The 24,390-nt window shown below is 41.5% G+C and overlaps 1 protein-coding gene and 1 long non-coding RNA gene across 7 annotated transcripts in view; one reads left to right on the top strand and one right to left on the bottom strand.

The window, feature by feature from the left end:
* The window catches only part of TPK1 (thiamin pyrophosphokinase 1), a 254,996-nt gene that overhangs the window by 134,603 nt on the left and 96,003 nt on the right, over nt 1-24,390 (top strand). For all 6 annotated transcript variants that reach the window (XR_014557046.1, XR_014557047.1, XM_083706411.1 and 3 more), the window contains one exon: nt 11,735-11,830. Coding sequence is in view for 4 of the 6 variants with exons in the window: in XM_083706411.1 (XP_083562537.1) it covers nt 11,735-11,830 (96 nt within the window). In the remaining 2 variants the exon portion in view is untranslated. The remainder of the gene's footprint in view (nt 1-11,734; nt 11,831-24,390) is intronic.
* LOC310828698 lies at nt 7,578-22,966 on the bottom strand. Its single transcript, XR_014557065.1, has 5 exons — nt 22,849-22,966; nt 20,681-20,730; nt 19,208-19,314; nt 9,120-9,403; nt 7,578-7,723 (listed from the first exon to the last, which is right to left on the bottom strand). It is a non-coding gene; the product is annotated as an uncharacterized lncRNA (long non-coding RNA).

Here is a 24,390-nt window from a genome sequence, read left to right as displayed (position 1 = left end):
GAACATATTTTGCTGTTGTTTACACAAATGCAGACACAAAGCAATGGCCAGGCAGCCAAAGACACCATTAAATACCTCAAAGTCTTTTAAGGCATGAATCTCCCATTGACACTAGAAGAATTTGTGCATATTTATACTTCACAGTAATATACTCCACACTATTTATCTTCTCTTGTTTCATGTACAGTACACCAAATTCCATGTGGAATCTGAGATCTGGCCTATGCAGGCATTTCATCTGTACCAAAACATATTTATTCCATATACATATGTACCACCTAATACTTCAGATGCTCTGTATTATATTATGATCCCTATGTTGCCAGCAATCTTCTATTGAGTTAATCTAGCATGAGTAACATGCCAAGAACTCCAGGGGATAACGGTATGTAGATTTGTATTGGCTTGAGCTGAAGGCCCATCTTTAGCATGGATTGCTGTACAGCTTTGGTCAAGCCTCTCTTATCGTCTCTGTTCCTCACATGTCAGATGGGAGAACTAAACACCTCCCTCACAGAGTTTTTATAAGGATGAACTAGAGAAGGACTGTAAATTATCAAGCACATCCAAAGAACTATAGTAGTAATGTGGAGACCCATGGAATTTTACAGACATTTGGTAGACCAAAGGCATTGGAGAACCATGTGCATGCTTCACTGGGAGTAGATTTCCATCCTGTGTTGGGAAGCATCCAGACATCACTTTCAGAATCAAGGTAAAATCTGTGCTAGCATACATTCAGCAGGAGTTCAATGAAATGATCCAGAGTATAGAATAAGGGAAAACGCAAGGGAGAAGGGGAGCTGCAAGCAAGGAATACAGGGGGGTACGGAAGTCCTGATTTGTAGGCAATAGATCCCTAACATCTTGGTGTTTATATATGACTCCTAGCAGGTTTAAAGATTACTTTGGGAACTAGTCACAGCTTGGGAAAGAACTGACAGAAAGTGGAGAGGTTTCCTACTTCCTAAAGCTGTGAATCACATTTGGATGACTTCTGTACCTAACCTAGGATTTTTTAAAATCTCGTGTGAGCCATGGAAGAATAACAAGAATGGAATAAACAAAGAACAGTACTTAAATACCTAATAATAATAATAATAATAATAATAATAATAATAATAATAATTTATTACTTATACTCCGCCACTCTGGCTGGGTTTCCCCAGCCACTCTGGGCAGCTTCCAACAAGAGATTAAAAAAAACATCAATCATTAAAAACTTCCCTAAACAGAATGCAGCAATCAGTGTGACTGGTACAGCGCTAGCATATGCTCTGGTTGCATTGCCCCCACAAAAAACATTATGCATCAGTTGAACCGCCTTCAAAGGCAGCACCACATTGAAAACGTTACCATAGTCTGATCTAGATCTTACTTGGGCATGCATTGCTGAGACAAGCTCCAGTTGTCCTGTATAGTGTTGTAGCAGGCGTATTAGTCAGTTTGTAAAAAGAATACCTTGTTGTTGTTTAGTCATTTAGTCATGTCTGACTCTTCGTGACCCCATGAACCAGAGCACGCCAGGCACTCCTGTCTTCCAATGCCTCCCGCAGTTTGGTCAAACTCATGTTGGTAGCTTCGAGAACACTATCCAACCATCTCGTCCTCTGTCGTCCCCTTCTCCTTGTGCCCTCAATCTTTTACAACATCAGGGTCTTTTCCAGGGAGTCTTCTCTTCTCATGAGGTGGCCAAAATATTGGAGTCTCAGCTTCAGGATCTGTCCTTCCAGTGAGCACTCAGGGCTGATTTCCTTCAGAATGGAGAGGTTTGATCTTCTTGCAGTCCATGGGACTCTCAAGAGTCTCCTCCAGCACCATAATTCAAAAGCATCAATTCTTTGGCGATCAGCCTTCTTTATGATCCAGCTCTCACTTCCATACATCACTACTGGGAAAACCATGGCTTTAACTGTACAGACCTTTGTTGGCAAGGTGATGTCTCTGCTTTTTAAGATGCTGTCTAGGTTTGTCATTGCTTTTCTCCCAAGAAGCAGGCGTCTTTTAATTTTATGACTGCTGTCACTATCTGCAGTGATCATGGAACCCAAGAAAGTAAAATCTCTCACTTCCTCCATTTCTTCTACCTGTGCTGCTGCAAATTGCTGAGTTCAGGATGACTCGCAAGCTATGAACTTAGCCCTCAAAGGGGAGTGCAAGCCCATACCTTATCCACAGCAATTCTGCAGCAGGTCCCAAATGCACTCCTTTCTCTCCTGTTTCAGTGGAGTGATTTTCTGTTTGTTGGCATCAGCCTGTCTCAGGAGACAATGGAAGAGTTAATCTGTAGGGATGAAGTCAAATGGTTAGAGAGTTGCAGTGCTTGCTGTGCCTGTAGAGACCAATACGGGAGCGACACGTTTTGGTGGAGTGGGGGCAGATGAAGGAACCCGGTTTTGCTGCTACAGGTGCACCATGGCTTTTCCTCTTTCTGTGCTCCCCCCAGCAGTCATTCCTTCTCTGGTCACTGCTGTGGATACATGACCCTGACTGGTTGTCTCCAGGCGCCGTGGTCATCTGCAAGGGATTCCCAGAAGGCAGGATTGATGGTGCCAGCCTTCATGTCAAATTTGCAGATATCTTTGTAACACAGAGTTGGTCTACCAGCATGCCTGTTGCTGGAAGCCAGCTCCCTATAAAGCACGTCCTTTGGGATCCTGCCATCTGGCCAAACTAGGTCACCACATTCTCCTCCTGTAGCACCAGTGGAACTTATTTGGGCCTTGGCACCACCTGCCTGTGGCAATTTCTCAGTCTAGCCTGGAGTTTTCTTGTGCATATCGCTGACTGAGAAAGTGGCACACATGATTTCAAGCAGAATGTATGTGGCCCCCTGTGAAGTTTACATTGCAAGAATTACATTGTTTTGCTGCCCTTCATCATACAACAGAATTTTCAGAGGAAGCATTACAATTAGAGACTTCATGTTGCTTGAATGCACTATCATTGGAAAGCTGCTAGAGTTAACATTTCACAGGTGGGGTATAATTGAACCCTTTAGTGAGAGTAATGGGAGATTTCCAAACAAGTTATTCTACTACTGTGCAACTGTTTGGTGTTTTCCAAAGTTAATAAAATTGTGTCCCCTCTCCAAGCATACTAAGTCTTCCATGCCTTTTCCTAGAAATTGTTGTGGGTACACCTGCCCATCTCCTACATCTTCTTCACCTGCCCAGCTCCTTAACCATGTGTGTGCATCATTAATCCTCAGGCTCCTACTCATCCCAGTCCCCACACCACTTAATCTCCCACCTGAAATAACTGGGGCTCCCACATTTGAGGCAGGCCCAGCATTAGCCCCATTAACCCCAGGTCAGGTACCTGCCAAGCCTCCATTGCCACAGGAGTGGACATCAGCATGCACATCTGAGCCGGGCTCTGTGCTGCAAGCCAACAAGCCAAGCAAAATGCTTCACCCCACCCCAAATCTTGCTGGTATCATAAATGCATCTCTTCTAAGAGAAGAGGTGTTATTTGGCTGTTGTTATTTTGGTTATATAGTGGCTTTTATGTTGATCTTTTCTGTGAACCGCCCTGAGACCTCCAGGTATAGGGCGGTATATAAATAATAATAATAATAATAATAATAATAATAATAATAATAATAATAATAGTGATATAAATTGTTCATAAGGTTTGTTCCATCTTTCTGGTCCTTTTTTTACATTTTGAAAGCTTATGCAATAATTACAGCCTTTTAAGGAAAGAAGAGGTAGTGTTAAGAAAGAGACCTTGAAACTGATGTGGAAAAACTCTTTTGCTGCTGCAACTGTCATAGTAAATATATGTTGTAAAAAATCCACAGTCAACCAGAAACCAGATGCTGTCTCAGAGAGTTAACTACTTTGAAAAATAACACTTCAAGATAGGGAGGAAGAAGGGCGAAGGAGCCAGCATCTGCTGAAGTTAAAAGTTTCAGCCGCAGAGGGGCTGGGAGAGCAGTTGTCAGATGTGACAAGTTCATATAGCTCTTGGTTTGAGGAGGTGTGCAGTGTTTCCCAACGTTTTGTGCCTTATGCCAGTGGCCAGGGCCGGGCCAGCCATGAGGCAAGGTGAAGCAACCACTTAAGGTGCAGGGTCTACATGGGCTGCAGATCCCATTGTAGATCTTTATTCTGGGCTGACCCACCCATGAAGCAAGGTAAGGCGACCGCCTCAGGCAGGAGCAGATTAAAGCAGCCAGAAGCCCTGGGCTAGAAGACCTTGGGAAGCCCAAACTGAATAGCCTTTGATCATGAGAAACAAAAAATCATTATCTTCTTTATCTACTCATTGAAAGTAGAGCATTACTGAAACGTTAGCATTGATAAAAAGATTGTTTATTAATTTATAACCTTTAATAAGTTTATAGAAGTAGGGAAATAATAGAAGTTTATAGAAGTAGGGAAATAATTAAGACATTCACACGGAACATTCACAGAGGAATCATAGCTATGTTATAAAATTATACTATATAAGAAGTCAGAACAGTTTCTTTCAAGCAAACTTATCAATTATATCAATAAAATCAGTAAATCACAGTTCATCATTTTCTATGCAGACAATGATTAGATCAGGCAATTGGTCTTGGGACATTGTTCTTTATTCTCTAGTCTAGAAAATGATCTTTCACCATTAATGTTACCATTAAACACAGGAACAACCTGAAATTTGTTTCCACATTTGGAAAAGCTGTGTGAACTTTCTCCTGGAGTATTATTTGATACATGTCTTGGTGGCTGAAATTTTATTTTTCATAGTGAGCTTCTTTGATGTACAGGTGGAAGTGTAGATATAAAAAAACATGGGGGATAGGATTGAGCCCTGCGAAACCCCACATTGAAGGTCCCACGGGGCTGAAAAGCATTCCTCAAGTAACACCCTCAGATACATAACGTCCATGTTTACAAGTTGAAGAAAATGAAGTAGACCACACTGAGCAGTCTCCACAGACTGAAGAACAACTAGCTTACATACAAAACGCAGCCTCCCAAGAACTTCAAGGAGAACTGTTGTCAGTAACTACCACTAGAAGTACTGTACGGAAACGTCTGGAGAAAGTGACAATGAAATGACAGGACCTAAAACCAAAGAATTAACACAAAGTGCTGAAGGAACATGTCACAAGATAGTTACACCAAAAGAAGCAGTTCTAGCTCATTACTGTCCTAAAAGAATTTGAAAGCAAAGCCAATGATTTCAGCAGAAACTTCAGGTAGTGCAGAATTCAGCAGCCAGGTTTTGACCCATAAAGCTTAAAGGGTTAGGGTTTGGGTTAGGACTGCAATACCTCAAGGACCACCTCTTTCCATATGAACCTACCTGGACCCTGAGATCATCTTCTGAGGCCCTCCTTTGAAGAGCGATCCAGAGGGTGGCAACATGAGAATGGGCCTTCTCTGCAGTGGCTCCCCGTCTGTGGAATGCTCTCCCCGGGGAAGTTAGCCTGGCGCCTTCATTACACACCTTAGGTGCCAGGCAAAAATGTTCCTTTTTAACCAGGCTTTTGGTTGGTCTATTTGACATCCTATACCCTTTTAAAATGTGGCTCTTTTCGGGGGGGGGGGTATTATTGGGTTATTGTTTTTATTCTGTTTATATACATTGTGATATTTAATGTGAACCGCCCTGAGACCTCCAGGTATAGAGCGGTATATAAACTCAAATAACAACAACATAGGGCTATTTCTGCCTGCTGTAGAAAGCAATATGACATGGTTGCCTTTAAATGTTGTGTTCTTTTTGTCACGTTCATTTACTAGCACCACTTTCATACTGCTTACTCATTATTATTTTCACAAAAAGTCAAAATTAAATATTATTGTGATTCACAATGATATAAAAGAATACTCACTTGTTCTCAAAATGCACACTATAATGATAGACAATGATCTGAACACTTATTGCTTCATATCTAACTTTATAATTTGATTCTAAATAGTTTTAAAGCCTCTGCAAACTTTACTAAACAGTAATATGCACTTTTGTAGCTGTTATACAGTCATGGGCTCGTATGTCATGTGCTTAATGTTACTAAGCAACTGAGCCTAGGTAGTAAAATCTACATGCTTTAAAAAAGAAAATTGCAAGAGGCCGAGGCCACTCTAGATTATGAGGCCCTGGGCTACAGTCCGCTCTGAATGTATGTAAATCAGGCACTGGTCCTTCTGGAGTTGTAGAAACCCAGCTCCCATTAGCCCTGGGCAGCGTGGCCAACAGCCAGGCATGGTGAGGCTACATCCGAGAACCACAGACTCCCTGTCGCTGTCACAAAGCATCATTATCAAACAGCTCTGTGCCAAAAATTTTGACAAACAGTTGTTTATCACTGATAAGCTTTACTACCTGTTTAGTCCTACCAATGGCTGGCTGGTTGGTTGGTTGGTTGGTTGGTTGTTTTAAAATGTGCTCACAGTTACCCTGCTGAGTATGAAACCACTCATTTACATGAATTATGCCTCAGTATTGTCCTCCCAGGCTTTTGTGAGAGAAGAACAGGAGAACGGTGCCAACATATATTATGGAGGTTTTTGGATTGGACTCCATTTCTAACAGCGGCTTGTAAAACACCTATTTATGTGGTCACTTGTGGCGAGCAGGAATCAGTAAGAGCAGCTCAGCTGTCAGGAATGGGCCAGCTCCTAGTGGAACTTTACAGCCGGCTGCAGAACAGAGAGGTTTAGATTTGACACAGGCGAAACAGCAGCCAGTGCCCAGTGCGACTCCCTCGGACATTGGAATGCCGGTTGCCTAGAGAACAACTGAGAGTGGGCTGGAACACAGCCAAAGCTCTCAGGAAGCTCAAATAGGTGCAAACAGACACAGAGACAGTCTAGATCAGCGGTTCTCAACCTGTGGGTCCCCAGATGTTGTTGAACTACAACTCCCATCACCCCTAGCTAGCAAGGCCACAGCTCAGGGGTGATGGGAGACCGACAGGTTGAGAACCTCTGGTCTAGAGGAACAGGAAGCGGTTGGAGCTGATCCAATAAGTCTGAATAGTTGGCAAATGGGAGGGCTGCTGGACAGGAAGCAAAACAAGAGATGTAAGTTGCAAAAGTTCAATATCTTCTGTAGGAACTGGAGGGAATCTTCAGAAGGGTCATTTTGAATGATAATGTCGGCAGCTTTGTTAGAGCCACCCAGAGCTATCTGTTTGTTTTTGCAATAAATCCTTTTTAATTACCTACGCTTACTGTGTTATCAAGCTGGAACCTGGACTCCAGACATTGACAGAGTGTAATTTCTTCCATGGGGGGGGGGGGGCACCTTTGTGTCACAAAAACTAACAAAACATACATGTGGGCAAGTGGACTAGTAAAATTATTTGTCAGCTAATAATTTCCTTGGACTTATTTCCAAGATCAATGAAATGGTTTTATGTCAGTTCAGCTTTTCTGAGTGCTGAATGCCACTGTATTCTGCCTACAGACACCAGATCAAATCTGCAAGGAAATGGATTTAAAAATGTCAACCAGTGCCAAAGTAGTGAAGCAAAGAGTGCTGATGGGGTTTTATATCTCTTATTTATAAACCAGTATCTGTAAACTGCTTACTTGTCTGGTACTCTGGAGCAAGAAAGAGAGAGAGAGAGACCCTGGGGGAAAACAGTCTTTATTTTTTAACCTGAGAGTAAAAGTGACCTCTTTGTCATTCTTCTAGTTCCAGCAGCTTATGTTGGTCCTGAAACACCAGCTGTCCTCTTGGTTTCATTCTTTCAAGAAAAGCTGTTATAGACAATGGGCTGTTGAGATTGAGAGCCTAGAGGTTAATTTCTTAGAAACAGCAAAAGATGGTATTTTAAAAGTTGCCATATATTATAGATTCTCTCTGCAACTACAAAGACAGTGCTTTTCTTCCATAAGAGGGCACCTCATGTGGACAAGAATAAGCACAGTAGTTGTTCCATCTGGTTGTTCCTTCTGCATGGTCACATCCCATCCTGCTCTGGATGTAACGTTTGAGATGCAATAGTCGTGTGGATGTATGTATGATCCAGTTCTGTCCCAGGCCTGCACCACCTCTTCCTGGAGCCCTCAGCATCACCTATATCAATTTGCCCTGCCCATGTGTCAGTAGAATTTGGGATGTTCCTGAAGCAGTGTGGGTTGCCAGCACGCAGAAGTGGCAGTCACGCTTGCCAGGCAATCAGTAACATGTGGACTTGCAAATCACAAATTCTTCCACAAGCAGTAGTTGTTATTTCAGTAACTGTTACCAAACACATTACATTTTCCCACATGAACTCATGTACATGCACAGTCAACAAGTGGACTGAGGCCATATTTATATGTAAGAGAAAAATACTGTTTCATTCCTCAGTAACTTACCAAGGAATTTAGGTGGCCCTGAGAATCTGAGAATTCTAATAAATATCCTGTGATCCCAACAGATAATTTCTGTTTTTACTCAAATCTAATGCTCACCATTTTTGGCCAAATAATGTTGTGAAAATTAAGGTGTGCATTAGATTCGATTGCACACTTACATTTGCCAGCAAATACTTTTTGGTTTCAAGGTTTTGAAAATTGAGGTGCACATTAGATTCAGTAGCACATTAGACTCGAGTAAATACGGTATATTTGCATGTCTGGATTTAGTTATCTTATCTGCTGGCAGATGATGCTTTACTTTTTGAATTTCTGGACCTATATTTTTTAAAGCTGTCATCCTTTGTTTTATTAGCCTTTCCTGAGCTTTAAATGGTATGTTCAGACTCATAATATAGGGGGGCTCACTGGTGAGAACCTAATTTTCTTATCAGTCACTACAGTACAAGGTAAAAGTATGAAATGAATCATATATGGATAGAGCCACAAAGCCTTTAAAGAGACCTTGAAGTAGTGGGTGAAGGAAACTCTAAATCTAGCAACTGTGGTCCTTATTATAATTTATGACGCTATATAGGTATTTTGTATCCTTGAAACCTCATTGAATGGCGACTTTATATGGTGGACATACTTCACTATTCCTTACTCAGCTCTTTAGCAGCAGCTTAGGAACTGTTTGAGCACTGAATTAAGAGATGCGAACTTGTGTATTGCTCCATTTTAACATAATCTTGACACCTATAACTTAGTGCAGTATGTAAGGAGTCTTATTTTTTAAAAAAAGAAAAGAAATACTTAAAACAAACTCACCAAGCTATAGGAAAACGATGTTTTTGTGCCCTCTGATTCAAGTATTCCATAATAGCTGAGCTATAGGTAGGGGGCTAAAATCAGCAAATGGTTCTATGCAGGGTGCTGAGCTTCAGAAACTTAGCTTGCTAAAAACCTTGGAAAGTCATGTGAGAGATGGAGCTTCACAAGCTTTCCTCCATTGTAGGTTGTCCTTTTCATCATGATGCCATGTTCAGTGTCAGTGTCCACCACCTCAGCCATTCGCTGGTCTCATTATGAGGCGAACCTGGAAAGAAGCTCCCCTTTTCTGTAGGAAAAAAATGGCAATTATTGTCAATGATGGCAGCCTTTGGAAGTAGATTTGCTGCTCCTTTTCTTATAGTAAGGCACCAGCAGTTAATTTTCTTCATTTAAGACCTTTTGCTGTTATACTTCCTCCACAATAAATATTAATAAAATAAAAGGACCAGAGTTAAGAAAGTGTATTTGATATGAACACCTTTGTTTATGCTACAATACAGATAAGGATACAGTGGTACCTCGGGATGCGAACAGGATCCATTCCAGAGCCCCGTTCGCATCCTGAATAGAACGTAAGACGCGACGGTGCGTCTGCGCGGGTAGTGTTTTGCCGCTTCCGCGCATGCACATCAATTTGAGTGTCTGCACATGCACGAGCGGCGAAACCTGGAATTAACGCGCTCCGTTACTTCCGGGTTGCCACGGAGTGCAGCCTGCAAGCGCTCAACCTGAAGCACATTCAACCCGGGGTATGACTGTACACATCAAAGCATCATTTTATATGGCAATGCAGATCAGCTCATCATATTTGTTTTTTTGTTTGTTGAATTTATATACTGCCCTATACCTGGAGGCATTAGAATTAGTAAAAAAGTTATATATACATTTACTTTTTTAAAAATGGCTTTTCTGGCCTTTTTTGTGAAATATCTAAAATCACAGAATGAAAATTAATTGTTTTGGCAATGTTGAATTCAGAATTTACCCTGGCCAAATCCACAACAAGTTCCTGAGACACTGTAGTCCTCAAATGATTCTTAATTACCGGTAACTTGAGTTTGCTAAATGACCTCTCTCCAGAATTTACTGTTGCTGGAATTGTTAGTAGTATTCATATGCTAACAGAAATATTTGGAAACAGGTCACCACATCTGTACTCCGTTAACAAGTTTAATGGCTTCAACTGCATTTACAAAAATTGCTTCGTGTACTGAGGGTAAATGTTGCATTTCTTTTTCAAAACCATCATGTTAAGGTCAGTAGGGTATTGTTATGATAAATATAAAGCTTTTCTCTCCACATCACTTTTACATGTTGACAGAAGAGGAAGCAGGTGGGGGGAGTATTGTGGCATTATATGTTGTTGGCTTCCGCTTGTCAAACCACTGTCTTAGATGCACCAAAGTGACCCTCTCTTGACCTCGCTGATGTGGTCCAAAGGAAAGCAGAGCAATGCATTTGGCACCAGCTTGTCTGCAGGAGTTGCCAGAAGGAGGCGTACAAGACACCATCCAACTGTCTTAGGGCCCCCACTCCAGATTTGTGTAGGGTTTCCTCCTTAGCCTTTCTTCTTCTGAAGATATCCCACAAGGCAGTGGAGGTTTAAGATCAGAGTTTCCTTCTCCTCGATGGGCCACCTTCCCAGGTTGGCAAGCCCTATCTGCCACTCACTTTTCTCCACAACACACAGAGAAACTTCCCTCTTGACCCACTATTGGTCTCATCCACCCAATCTACCAGAGCCTGTCTTCTCATGCAGGAGAAGTACTTCACTCACTGTCAGCTGCCCTCATCTGGTTAGCCAACCAGTCAGTGAGACCCATCAGCCACCCTTATCTGGTTTAGCTGGACATTCAAAGTGTCCTGGTTCGTGGCCTCTGTTGCATGTTGCATGTTGACAGATTCTAGGAGCCACAGGTGAAAGCTAAGTGCAGGGTGGGAACAAAAGGTGGACGACCCAAAGACTCTACACCAATGTGACCGCACCAATCGCGCTCTCCTAGATTACACACACAACGGTGTCAGATACCTTTCCTCAATTTCAGAGATTACATGAGAGGGATAATGAGGGTGATCCCTGTCCCCTGATTCCCCTGATGGCTCAGCGTTCAGCGTTCAGCATAAGAATGTTTACCATCCCTCTAATAGGCCACAATGCATGCCTTATCTTACAGCATCATACACAATGTTTATAAATGTTGATTGCTTATGTATTTAAGGTTATGAGGTTTCCAGTGGTGCTCCTGAATTTAAATTCATTGAATCTTGTACGTTCAATAACAACCAATTAATAAAAAAAAACCACATGCCTTCATTGGGTGGCTTTCATTGGGTTTGGTAGGTCACAAGTAGCAGAAACCTGCTTTCTGATGTCACAACAGCCACAGAATTAGAGACTTCATCATGAAAAATACATATTGAAATGTATTTGTAAAAGCTTGTCTCTAAATGGAGCTGGATTGAAGTCTGTATTTTGAAAAGAGTTCTTTCTATACCAAGACACAAGTATCAAAGCAGCAAAAAGCAAGGAAAACAGTTGTGCTTGATTCTGAAGTTGTGCTTGATCCTGAACATCTGCCCCTTTCTTTCTGCTGTTTTATTACCTCCCATAGGGGTGTGAACTCATAGAGACCCCAGATCAAGACTTAACAGACTTCACCAAGTGCCTTCAGATACTCCAGCGGAAGATAGAAAAGAACAACTTGCAGGTAAAGTAGCAACTCTTTAAATACACATTTTGTGACAGTGAATCTTTCTCCCAGTGTTCACTGAATGAGTTTGAGAGTCTCTTGATGTTTTTCCAAGTCTAAGGCTCATTTATATTGTGTTGAGTCATGTTGTGTCATGTGGCTTGAGGTAGAAAGCAAAACAGACATCAGCTACCTAAAAAAGATTACTCTTTTTATTATTTATTTATAATATTTTATTAATACATTACAATAAAAATTCTAATCTAAACAAAAACAAAACAAAGAAGAAGAGAAAAAGAAGCACGCCTCTTTCAGAGGTAAATCGTAACTTGACCAACACAGAGAAAGGTGGATCATCCTAGCTCTCACCTGGGAGCTTCCCTTTCTTTTCCCAACCTCCCATCCTGGGAGATCTTCCTTTCCCTGCCCCTCACACAGGGTCTTTCATCAACTCTCCATCACCTTCATCTGCAAGTTAACCCTTCCTTAAACCCTGAGTAGAGGACCGTAAATAATACAACAGACAAAGTACAAACAAAAACAAAACAAAAAATAAAAGGGAAAGAGAAGAAAAAGCTAAGAATATTAAATGAAGTAATAATAATAAAACGTTAAAGAAAAAAGGAAGAAAAGGGGAATAAGTAAAAGGGACTGCTAACTATTTGTCAGTCAGTTCCTCAAAATAGTCAAATATTCAATCCAGAGTAATATCTAGCTGTTCCTCCATCTGCTATACAATGTTTTCCCAGTTTTCTTCAGTTTGGGCATCTCAAGTTCATTCTTTTTTCTTTCCAAACAAGAATTCCAAAAGAAGTTATCCAATACTTATTACGAGTCAGCCAGCAATAGTCTTCCTCCAACCCAACTTCATCTCCAATATTTTTTTTAAAAAATCATTCTTTGTTCTTTATTCTCTCAAGAGTTTATTTGCTGTGGTTATGTAATAAGACAATGATCCATACTTGGTTACTTATTTTATAGTCATTAATTCACACCCAAATCCATTTCTTTCCAATCCCATTTCAGATTGGCCATGATTTCCTGTCATTTTTTTAAAAAATATGATTTCCATTCCAACAACAACAAATTCGTTTATTGTGAGGACCATGCCTGTGCACAAAAATCAACAGTAGTTAAAAATTGTTAAAATTCATTACATACTATGCCGACAAAACCTTCTTCCCACAAAATAGAAAAGGAGGGAAAACGAGCAGCGAGTCAAACAGACGATGGAGGGGTCTTTACATTGTCGTTCATAAATCTTTCCCTGGCTTTCATGGCCTTCATCACAAAGACCGCTACCACATGGGTAATGCGTGGGTTTGCATCAACTAACAAAAATTTTACTCTATCTTCAGGACTGGTTATACAGTTGGGTATAATTTGCAGCAATGCATCTCTAAAGCCCGAATAAATGGGGCAATAGAGGAAATAATGTGTAAGGTCCTCTTTAATTCTCATAAGGCAAGGACATAGACGATGTTCTACTGGGGTTTTTGTGTATCTACCGGTCAGGTAGGCAGTTGGCAATGTTTGAAACCGTGCCATAGTAAAAGCTCTCCGAAGGGTGGGGTCAGTGATCTCGACCAAGTAGTTGGCACAGATTTTGACTGCTTTTACTTGGGGGAGCCAGTAGGAAAACCCAGAGTTCTTTATCTTGGTGGAGTCCATAAAGGCGTCTTTTTCAAAGATCCATTCCCGAACTTTATCAGCGCTCCACAATTTGAGAGTATTTAACTCAGGTAGGTTGTATCTGGATAGAATGTCTGATAGACTTTTATGCCAAGTAGTGTTATTTTGTAATGATACAAAGGCTTGTTTAGCCAATAAGGTGTTCGGGGCATCTATGAGGTTGGTAAAAAAACGCAGGAATCTTAAGTGTGCCCTGGCAGACACAGAAGGTAATCCTACTTCCACTCTTAGGAGAGCTGCCGGAGTACTCTGAGGGAGGCCTAGAATTCTTCTGAGATAAAAATTTTGGAATATTTCAAGCCGTTCTAACAGCTTCTGATTCCAACCCCAGAGTTCTACTCCGTATAACATCTGTGGAATCACTTTTCCAACAAAAATTTTTAGTGCCGGGATCACCAGTTGCCCTCCCCTCGAATAAAAAAAGCTGAGCAGAGCACCAGTTGTCCTACGTGTTAGAAGGGCTACAGTCTTGAAGTGGGCAAGCCAGCTAGATGTGGCTTGGAAGGTGATACCAAGATATTTAAAGAGGAGACATTGTTCAATTTTGTGTTCATCTAGAGACCATCTAAATGTATGTCGAGCTCTAGTAAACACCACAATTTTTGTTTTATCATAGTTTATCTTTAGAAAGTTTTGAGAACAATAAGCTGCGAGCCCCTCCAGCATGCTGAGTAGGCCCCTTCGAGTGAGTGCCATGACCGCCATGTCATCAGCATATAGCAGTATGTTCAGGTGTTTGCCTTCCAGGGCAGGAGCTGATGACTTATACTTTGCCATATGTTGAACAATGTCATTTATATAAAAATTAAAAAGGAACGGTGCTAACAAACAGCCCTGTTTAACCCCTTTCCCCAGTGGCAGAGGGTCAGTATAGTTGCCTGACATCCCAGTTCTAATTTTAACTGTGGTGTCTGAATGTAACTCTCTAAGTATTTTGAGGAGTCGTCTATCAATATCTGTGCCATATAGTTTTTGCCATAATTTGTCCCTACAGATTGAGTCAAAAGCGGATGTGAGATCTACGAAAGCCACAAAAAGTTTGCTCTTATATGTCTTTGTATACTTATCTATCATTGTCTGTAATACCAAACAGTGGCCTATTGTACTATGGCCCTTTCTAAACCCTGCCTGTTCCGGATTAAACAAGTTAGAGTGGTCAGCCCAATCAACCAATTTGTTTAGCAGGTGGCGAGTATAAAGTTTATACACAATGTCCAGGAGACTTATGGGGCGATAATTTGAGGGGTCTTGGGGGTCTCCCTTCTTATAGATGGGGGCTACCAGGCTCAGTTTCCAATTTTCTGGGATTTTGCATGTATCATTTATTGCCGTGAAAAGTTGGGCCAAAAAAGCAGCCCACCACTGGGCATTTAGTTTAAGCACCTCAGGAGGAATCATATCTTCACCGGGAGCCTTGCCATTCTTGAGTGTATTAATTAGCTGTAAGCATTCTGATTCGGTAACAGGATCCCAGCCCGTTAATAGATCGTTTTTAATAGGAGGAAACTGGCTCGGTTTAGCAAGGTTTGGAGCTGTGTATAGCCGGGAAAAGTGTTGGTACCATAAGTTAGATGAGATACTATTGGTTACAATTTTCCCTTTGGGTGAGACTCCCTGAGCAATTATTTCCCAGAACTTTTTATCGTCCCGCGATTTGATCGCCTTGTCGAGAGCCTCCCATTGTTCCTTTCTATAGAGGGATTTCTTAAATTTTAGAGTATTTTTATAATGAGAGCGCCACCTGCGCAGGTTTTCCACTGAGGACAGGGTCCCTTCCTGTTTTACCTTATTTTGTAATTTCCTAAGCAAAGATCTTATATTCCTACAGTCTTTGTCGAACCAGGCCCTCGAGTTATTTTGTTGTTTGGAAGGGTTGGAGTTCGTAAGTAATGGGAGGAGCGACTCTGAGACCTGCTGAAATGTTAAAAATGGGTCAGAATTTGATAAAATGCATTGGTCTCTCAAGGCCAATAAGTCAGGTGAATGCAGGTGTAGTTTGATTTTGAGTTCCAGGTCGCTGTTCCATTTACGCCTACGAAGGGCCAGAGTTGGAGGTAGGTCTGCACAGTGATTACGGTGTTGCGGATCCTCCAAACCGCGGGGGATTAGTGAGATTGAGATAGGGAGGTGATCACTCTCAGTTCTGTTGAAAGTCCTAAAGCCCTGTGACCTCTCCAAAAGTTTTGGGGAGACCAGGATATAATCAATAACGCTCGCACCTCTAGGCCCAAGGAAAGAAAAGAAACCCCCTGACCTATCCATATGGGTACCATGCAAATTAAACAAATTATGTTTGAAGGCAATCTCCATTAATGTAATGCCTTCCTTATTCAAGACCTTATCGTCAGAGGACCAAGGAATAAACCAATCTGCCTCTGGCAGTAACTGAGATTTAGAACAGTACGTATTAAAGTCGTTTCCTCTCCTGGCGTTGAAATCACCTGCCAGCAGGATATCCATGCCAGGGAATTCTAGTTCAGCCTTCTCCAAACATAGCTCTAAATCTTCCCAGATTTGTGACGACTGGGAAGGGGTACCTATGGGAGGGATATATATATTAAAGCAGAGGAAGTCACCTCCTTCACTGCTAGAGATAAGTAGGGTTTGTAGGTTGTTACTCTTCGCCCACTGCTGTTGCCGGACCTTGCACTTTAGCTTGATGGAAACAAAAGTGACTAAGCCACCACTAGGTCGGCCTCGGAGATTTGGTTTTATCGCAGGGATAGCAAAGGCATCGTATCCCTGAAGAGAAGGAACATGGAGATCTAAACACCATGTCTCCTGTAGACATATAATCTGAAATTTTGTAAGGAAATCCAGAAGGTCGACGTCACCCTGCTTAGATAACCATCCCGCCACGTTCCAAGATAGAATGTGGAAATAGGGTGATGGTGGAAATAGTGGCAGTCAATCACTTTTCCGGTGGTTTGGGGCTCCTGAGTTAAGCTCCTCCTCCTTCTGCTCTGCTTGGTGGTTCCAGGTTTGAGGTCCCTGGTCCCTAGGTAGGTGTGATGGCTTTGACTGGGGGGCCAGTAGGTTGATTTGGCCCAGAGGATCTTCGATGACACCATTACATATATCATGATGATCAGCTGATGTATCATGATGTTCCGCTGGTTTTTGCAGAGCGAGGGCTTTGTCGACCCGTATAGGCTGTACAGGTAGCAGGTCAACAGCTGAATCTTGTGACGGTACTGCTAACGGGTCAAAATTTAACAAGTGCTGAGGATCTTGGTTACGTGTTGGGCTTGAAATAATAGAAGCCTCCAATTCCGGCATCGAGGCGTATGAGGACGAGAGCATTTCAAACTGATCTTGCTTCAGTAGTCCAATACCAGGCTCGTTGCACGTGGAGGCCAGGGTACCAAGCGGGGGGTGTAAAAAATCAATTAAGTCATTTACGGGCAGGCTTGCCACTCTCTGAGGGGTAATGTGTCCTGGCTCCAATCCCCCGACTGTTTGTTCTTTATGGCACACAGGCCCGGCATCAGCACAGACAGCACCTATCCTGGTGCATAGGGGTGTACGGGTCAGATTGGTGAATACCCTTGTGAAATAGATGTGCCATTTTCTTGTACGGTTTCTTAGTCCTAGAATCTTTGCAACGCAGTGGGTAGATCTAAAGTTAATAACCATACGTCTCATATAAGGTCCAGAAGGCAGCCATGAGATGTCCACGATATCTGCGGGGCGTAGTGTCTCCCCCTGCAGTTGGGACAGGGAATTTGCGACCGAATGTTTATCCACCCATTTGTTGTGATTCAAAGGGTGGTTTCCCACCAGTACTGCAAGTTTGCTGTTCTGGAGTTGCAGACTTGAGTTTTGTACTTGGTTGGGCAGGCATCTCACTTGTTTTTGTGCAAGGTTAGCCTGCGCAGTTGAGCAGGGGCGAGTAGGATTTGCAGTATTGTTGAGCTGAGGAGGTGAGGAGGGGCAACTGAGCAAGCCGAAGACTTTTTCGAGCTTCTTTTCAATCCCATCCAGCCTTTTATATAGGTTAGTGATGGTATATGTTATCAACTCAGTCTGGCAAGTTAGCAGTTCCAGTGTCTCTCGGTCCTTGTTTAATTGGGCTGGTGGCTGGGATAATTCAGGTGAAGTTTTTTGCAGGGACTCAAGAGTCTGTTCCATCTGTTCCTTCGGGCACAGGCTCGAGGCTAGTTGTGGGCCGTCCACAATGCCGGCAGGCTCCTCATGAGTAGTGCTGGGAGCAAGGGCCTCATAACTGTTTGCTGTAGGGAAGTTTCTACAGATCTCGTTTAGGTCATTGTCAGGTAGGAAATCCCTGATATTAGTCTGTTTTTTGGCCGTGCTCGTGGCTTCATTGGAATGCTGCCTGCAGCGTTTCTTCCCTCTCATGTCGGCAAATAAAAAAGGGAGAGGATTTCTCAAAATTGCAGGGTCAGGGCAGGTTGTGCTGTTAATGAGCCCTGCTCCCTTTAACAGTCTTTAACTGCCACACTTATCTTTATCTGCCGCGAATTCTTGCAGATTTATGGGAGAAGTAGAAATAATCTGAACCATAAACAATAAAACTTCTAAAATAAACACCTTAAGGCGTCTTAGGGCCCTTAGAACCCACCAAAGTAGGTAATAAAAACAAAGCTTTACCGAGCATAGGACAAGGCTGCCGTTCACGTCGCCATCTTGAATCCATTCCTTCTCTTCCATTCTTTTTCCAAAAATGTTGCAAGAGACTTAGTTGCTGTTTCCTCTTAATTCAATCCAAACTGTACACAGAGACCTTTCTTTCTCAAACCTGTCTCTGCTGACACAGAATATTTCTTAATTTCTCCTTCAGCATCATAGCTCCAACATTATATTGTTCCTGTCCTTCAGACATCTATGTAAAGCCATTCTCTTGATGTGGCAAATCATCATTAGTGTTTTCCCCTGAAAGCTGTAAATCTTCTTCAGCCTCTGCCTCATCTAATACATTTCCATTGAACATTTTCTGTTTCCACTCTTAATTCCTTTAATTGTTCATCAAATAATTGCTGTACAACCCTTTAGTGGTGTGTTGTATTTTCAATGAAAAAGATGGTTCTTGTGACAGAGAATGAAATTGGAAAGACATCCGCAGTAGAAAAGTGTAATGGTTGTGGGACCCTTTCGTTACCCTCACATAGCCTGAGTAAATGCATATTCCGGGCATGTCAAAAAGGTGAAATTTCTTACTGTGTCCTGGAACTCTAATGCTATATTTATTTATTTATTTCATAAAAGTTATATATCACTTGATCATAAAAAACCCTCAAAGCAGTTTATGAAAAATAAAACAATAAAATCAAGCAAAACTGTACTTTACACAACTGTGCTTTAAAACAAAATTCAAAATACTGACTCAGATTAAAATTACCTCAACTTTTAAAGCATCTGGGTGAGCTTGTCTAAACAAGAATGTTTTTTGCAGATGCCGAAACGACTACAGTGAAGATGCCTGCTTGATATCAATAGGCAGGGAGTTCTATAGTGTTGGCACTGCTACACTAAGCACTAAATTGTGTTACTGTTGCTTTTTGGCCAAAAAAGCGCTGCCACCCCCCCAAGGCAGCTTACAAATAATGAACACCACAACTGCAAACAACAAACAATGCCAAATGATATTTCCAAACAAAAACTTAACATTTCAAAAGTCTCAAAATGCCAAATACATTTGAAGAGCATTCACTCAACAAAAATGTTGGGAGAGCAAGAATAAACACTTAGGCAGAATCTCCTCTTTAAAAGGGCTCCAGTCATGGAAGTGGGACAATGAAGGTGGACAATCTTGCCCTTGCTGGTTCTAGCAGTCTCTCCTCTGTAGATGGCTTTAAATGGAAATTTGACAAATTTAGCTGGTACCAGAATCACCCTACCTGTGAAAAGGGGATGCAACAGAAATATGCAGAATCCTGATTAAAAAGCAGACTCACCCAATTTGATCCAGATGGATCATGTCCTGGATCAGATCACGGGCCTATATGAGAACCTGCAGTCCTGCAGATCTGTTTGTGTGGCAATCCAAGGCCTGCAGGGTCATCTCTAGCCCTTAAAAATATCCTTTTGAAAAAGCCCAGAAAAGGTTGTCTGTCTCCACAGCCTGGAGCAGCTATTGCATACACCTCCAATTGCAATAAAGCGAATCCCCCTGGGAGCAACAGGTCTTGGTGATGTTCCATTGCTCTCAGAAGAATCATACAGAAAGAAGCATGTCTGTTCCCAGGCTGAGGGTGGCTGGGTGACATATTTTGGAGCTTTTTAAAAAGGACCCCAACAGACTTCAGACTGCCTCAAGGATCTGCAAAACTGTGGGAACTGAAGCTTCCTGGGAACTGAAGTTTCTAAGGGTGATGAAGGTTGTTAGGAGACTTCTTATTCCAGTGTGGTATAAGAGTGTCAGCCTATGGAAAGACCACAGAAGGGACAAAAAGCAGTAGCCCTCTCACACTCTTGTTGCGCAGCGACTGACGCTGACAGTTTGGAATGGATGGACCCAGTGAAGTCCAGTCAGGCCAGTTTCCAAAACACTCTCCCAGTCTCCTCAGAACAAACTCTTCAGTCCCCCATGACAGCTCACAGGGACAAAAAGAGCTGTGCTGCAGATATGCTCCACAGGGTCACATACGTGATCATAGCAGACCCTTATTTAAAGACATGAGGCTCACCCTTGATTCTAACTTTATCTACCGGTTCTTCCATTCATTTTGCACTATATTACAGAATCAAATAGTCAATCATAGGGCTTTATGCCACAGAGCAAAGGTTTAGAAGAGAAATTTTTTAATTGCCTCCATTAAAATCCTCCCTGGGAGCAATTGGCAGTTTTCATTTTTTGTTTCTCTGCTCCCTTGGCAGTTCTGGACTGGAATGCAGTTCTTTTCACTTTGGTTACAAAGCCTGCAGAATCTCATTGGGCCTAAATAAAGGTTGATGAGGCTTTTCGTGGTATGTTGCTTTACAGACAAAAGTCAAGTTAGTCTAAATTTAGAGCTTTGGCTGGGGTGGGGAAATCTTTGGAGACAGTCAAAGCCTTTGACGTTACACAAAAGATTCAGATGTATTCCAAGTCACAAGTATATTTTCATGCAGCTTTGCTAAGAAATAATAAAATGCTAGAACCACAGGACATCTTATGAAATAGTTCATTTTCAACTTGCTGCATTTTATATAACAAAAGGTAAATACTTGTCTTACGCGCAGGAGTCCTCCATTTAGTTGATCCCATCTTTCCTTGTTGGTGAAAGCTTTCAGGAATAAATCAGTTAAGGCTTAATTCCCAAGTCTTTCTTTGTATTGTTTCTGTTGCATTCATACATACATTTTAGGCTCTGGTTTTTTTGTTTGTAATTCTTCATTCACTCTCTTACCCCCCCCCCACACATCCTTACAGAAACTGAGGCTTGCACTTATATTAGACTCATTTCCATTGCTTTCTGTGGGGGTACCTTGGCAAAAAATTACTATTCTTTAATTTTCTCTCTCTACATTGTTCTACAATTGCAGTACAGTTCCGTAAAAGAATTCTATGTGTGTACAGGGGTTTAAGTGTCAAACTCTTTATATACATACTCTGTGTTAGAAACTGAGTTATGAAAGCTAGGAGCTAAATGGCACCTTAAAGCCAGGTTATGGGTGCAACAACGGAATGTCTCAGTGTGATTTTTTATAACAAGAATACAAAGCTGAAAATGAATGAACTGCAGCTAAAATATTATGTTCATAATATTATTTTTCACATGGTCTAGTCCTTCCCCCTAATATTTTTTAAGAGGGTCTCTTCTCCAATCTTCAGAGAGTAGCTAGAAGTGGGGAAGCAGAAAAAAGTCCTCCTTTCCTTCCACTCTGCAGTTTTAATCTGAAATCTTAGGTGCTGTATTGCACCCGGAGCGCAGAAACTGCTCACAGTCATGAAATTCCTTGTCGCAAAATGTGCCTAGAACAATGGGAGTTTTGAACACTGCACACACTGATTCCAAATAAAGTGTTGACCGTAGCTAACTTAGTGCCCAATTCTGGGGTTTTAGCCATCAAATATCCTTCACTCTTGAGTTTCATTACATTTAGTAATTTATAAGTTTGCTAGTGAAGTTCTTTCTTCTTCCTATGTGAGGTATTAATTTTAATCAATTGTTCCTTTACGTCTTTATCAATTATTATGTCCATCTTAGTTATTCCTAGTCTCCCATTGTGTCTTGCAGCACTGTTGACTTGGTGTCACTCTAAAGAGATCTCTCCTTTTTGTTATCCAGCTCCTCTGATTACAGCTGTAAAATTCTATCGCCATTACTTTCAATGCCAGGAGGGAGGTTGCCTGGTGCCCCGCCAAAGCCTTGGCAAGTCCTCAAAGTCCAATCCATCCTCCCCTCAGTCAAGGAAAAAATAAGAATTAAAGTCTTTTAATTCCATACTATTATGTTTTCCTCACACAGCTCTGTTTGTCATTGCAATTCATATCTGTACTCCCGTCTTCCTTCAACTTTACTTGCTATATGGAAAAAATAATAATGGCATTCTCCATTGCTGAGTCATTTATGTAACAAAGGATTTATAATGAAGCCATTGGCTCCCCCCCCAACACATACTGTCTTTTAGATCTAATGAAATCATATTTCCTATTTAAATCTGTACAACCTTGTAGCTATTTCAATTCGGCAGTTTTTGATCTTGTCCCATCATTACTAGCATGTGTCTGTGCATTAATCCTAATTAAAATCTTAATGAACAGAAGAACCACTGCTTCTTAATGAATGGCAGTGTTGGCATTCATTGGCATTACCAAAAGGCAAAGTGCTTTTTCATTCAGCGCCTCGCTACCTCCCACATTCAATGTTGGAGTGAAAGCCAAGTAACGAGACGATCTGCGAGTGAAGCTCGTTTCCCCCGACCCTGGGGGGAGTTTACAAAGATAATTACCTTCAGTCATCTTTGTTTGTTCCTTCACCAATGATCTCTCATTGTCTTGGGAGCTGCGCCATTAAGGCAACCGGAACCAGAAGCCGGTTTAAATAAAATAAAATAAAAAGGCTTAAGATTGAAAAAAACAAGTGTGGAAATTAAATTCAGGGAACAATTTTAAGTGCTTTTAATCCCCATTTACTTCACAAAACACATGCTGAAAATTCTGCAAGAATCAGTGTAACTTAAAAGTGCTTGAACAATAACGAAATCCTGGCATTTTTAAAAATTGAAAACTTGATTTATGAGCTAGACATGATACCTTCAATGACCATATGTCACCTAGTCCTGCTGCATGCTCTGTTTGTCCTTTTTCTATCCAGATGTAATGGTTTGTAAATCCATCAAGGAGAATATTCCATGGAGTTTCTCAATATCAAGCATAATACAGTGGTACCTCTACTTACAAACGCGATTCGTCTCCGGGTGCCGTACACACCCTGGAAAGTCCGTAAGTAGAGTGCCGCTATTGTGCATGCGCGAAGCGCGATAGAGCGCTTCTGTGCATGTGTGAAGCGTGCAGATCGCTTCTGCGCACGCATGGCAAAACCCGGAAGTGTTTGCCATGTTCACAATCCGAAAACCCGCAACATGAAGCGAACGCAACCAGAGGTATGACTGTATTGGAGGTATGACTGTATTGGACACAATTTTATAAAGGTTTTTTTTACTGCCATATCATTGTAGGATGCTAAAAAGTAGTCATGCCTTAAGGCTGCAAAACAAAGTCAGTTTTCACCTGTTCGTTGTGTGATTCATAATTTCTGTTAGTGCCCGTTAATAGAAGTGATCAAACATGTTAGAAATACATAGGTAGCAGTTTCTTATCCCATTCATAATTCTTTTCACTACCTTTACCCCATCTCTTTCTCACTTGCTATATATCCGCACATACTTTTTACAGTTGTACCACTAATACTTTCTTCATTATTAAGTTATCCAAACAAGAATGAGAATGTCTGCTGCACCAATTAGTACAGAAATGTGTTTTTTAACAAGCTTATAAACTGTTTAAAATTAATGGTCCCTTCCATTAGTCCCAGTAGGAAATAGAATTTAGAAGCTGTGTGATTTTTATAATGTGCTATCAGCTTTTGTTCCCAAAGGGTAGTGCTTGTTCCTTACCTAAGACCCCCCCCCCCCCGTTTTTTAGGTAGGTGCCATTTATGACACGACAGGTGGAGTATATAACCAATTCATGTAGCTTCTCCCTTTATAACATTAGAAAGGACAGAGCCCTTCTTTTTTGTCTTTTCAGCAAAAACTCTGCCGCATACCTTGGTTATCTCTCACCTTGTCTATGATAATCTTCTCTTAGCTGGTCCTGCTTTCTTTCATCTTGGCCAACTCACATTAAACCAGTACTGGGTTCGCAGCATTATTCACCTTGATTGTTGCCTTGACTGTATGAGAGGCAGACCTCCTTAAATCCCTGCATTAGCTTCTTGTCCTCAACCAGATGGCCTTGCCCTCTCTTTTTCTTATTGTCTCTTATATCTTGACTCACTGGACAACTGGACAACAATTTTTTACTTTTTGAATGTTGTCTAGATTTCTACAATTGATTTAGGGTATTTTTGCACTTCTGAATCAGGAAATGGCATCCATTTCTCTCCATCAGGTCAGGTTTTTGTGCTATGTTGATTTGAAAAAAAATCAGATCTTGTGACCAAATCGATTACATTTTTGTGGCATTATCAGCTGATTTTTGTCAACACATATCATCCTAAATATGTTTTTAAGAGAAAAATGTTTTTCCAACAACATATATTGATTACCTGATAGAAACATTGATTACTGTATACTGAATGGTGGGCATTGATAAAGGTAAGTACACGTAAATTGCACGTTGCTTCACCATTTTTCAAACTTCAGGGCTTGAACTTCCGTTTCTTGGAACTCCTGGAATGCTCAGCAGCAGGGAGGTCTCTCTTCAGAGTCCAACAGTA

This window comes from Podarcis gaigeae (assembly GCF_964106915.1).
Source record: "Podarcis gaigeae genome assembly, chromosome: 12".
In the NCBI taxonomy this organism is placed as follows: domain Eukaryota; kingdom Metazoa; phylum Chordata; class Lepidosauria; order Squamata; family Lacertidae; genus Podarcis; species Podarcis gaigeae.
Note: the sequence above shows the minus strand (reverse complement) of the source record. Positions and strands in the feature narration are given on the sequence as shown.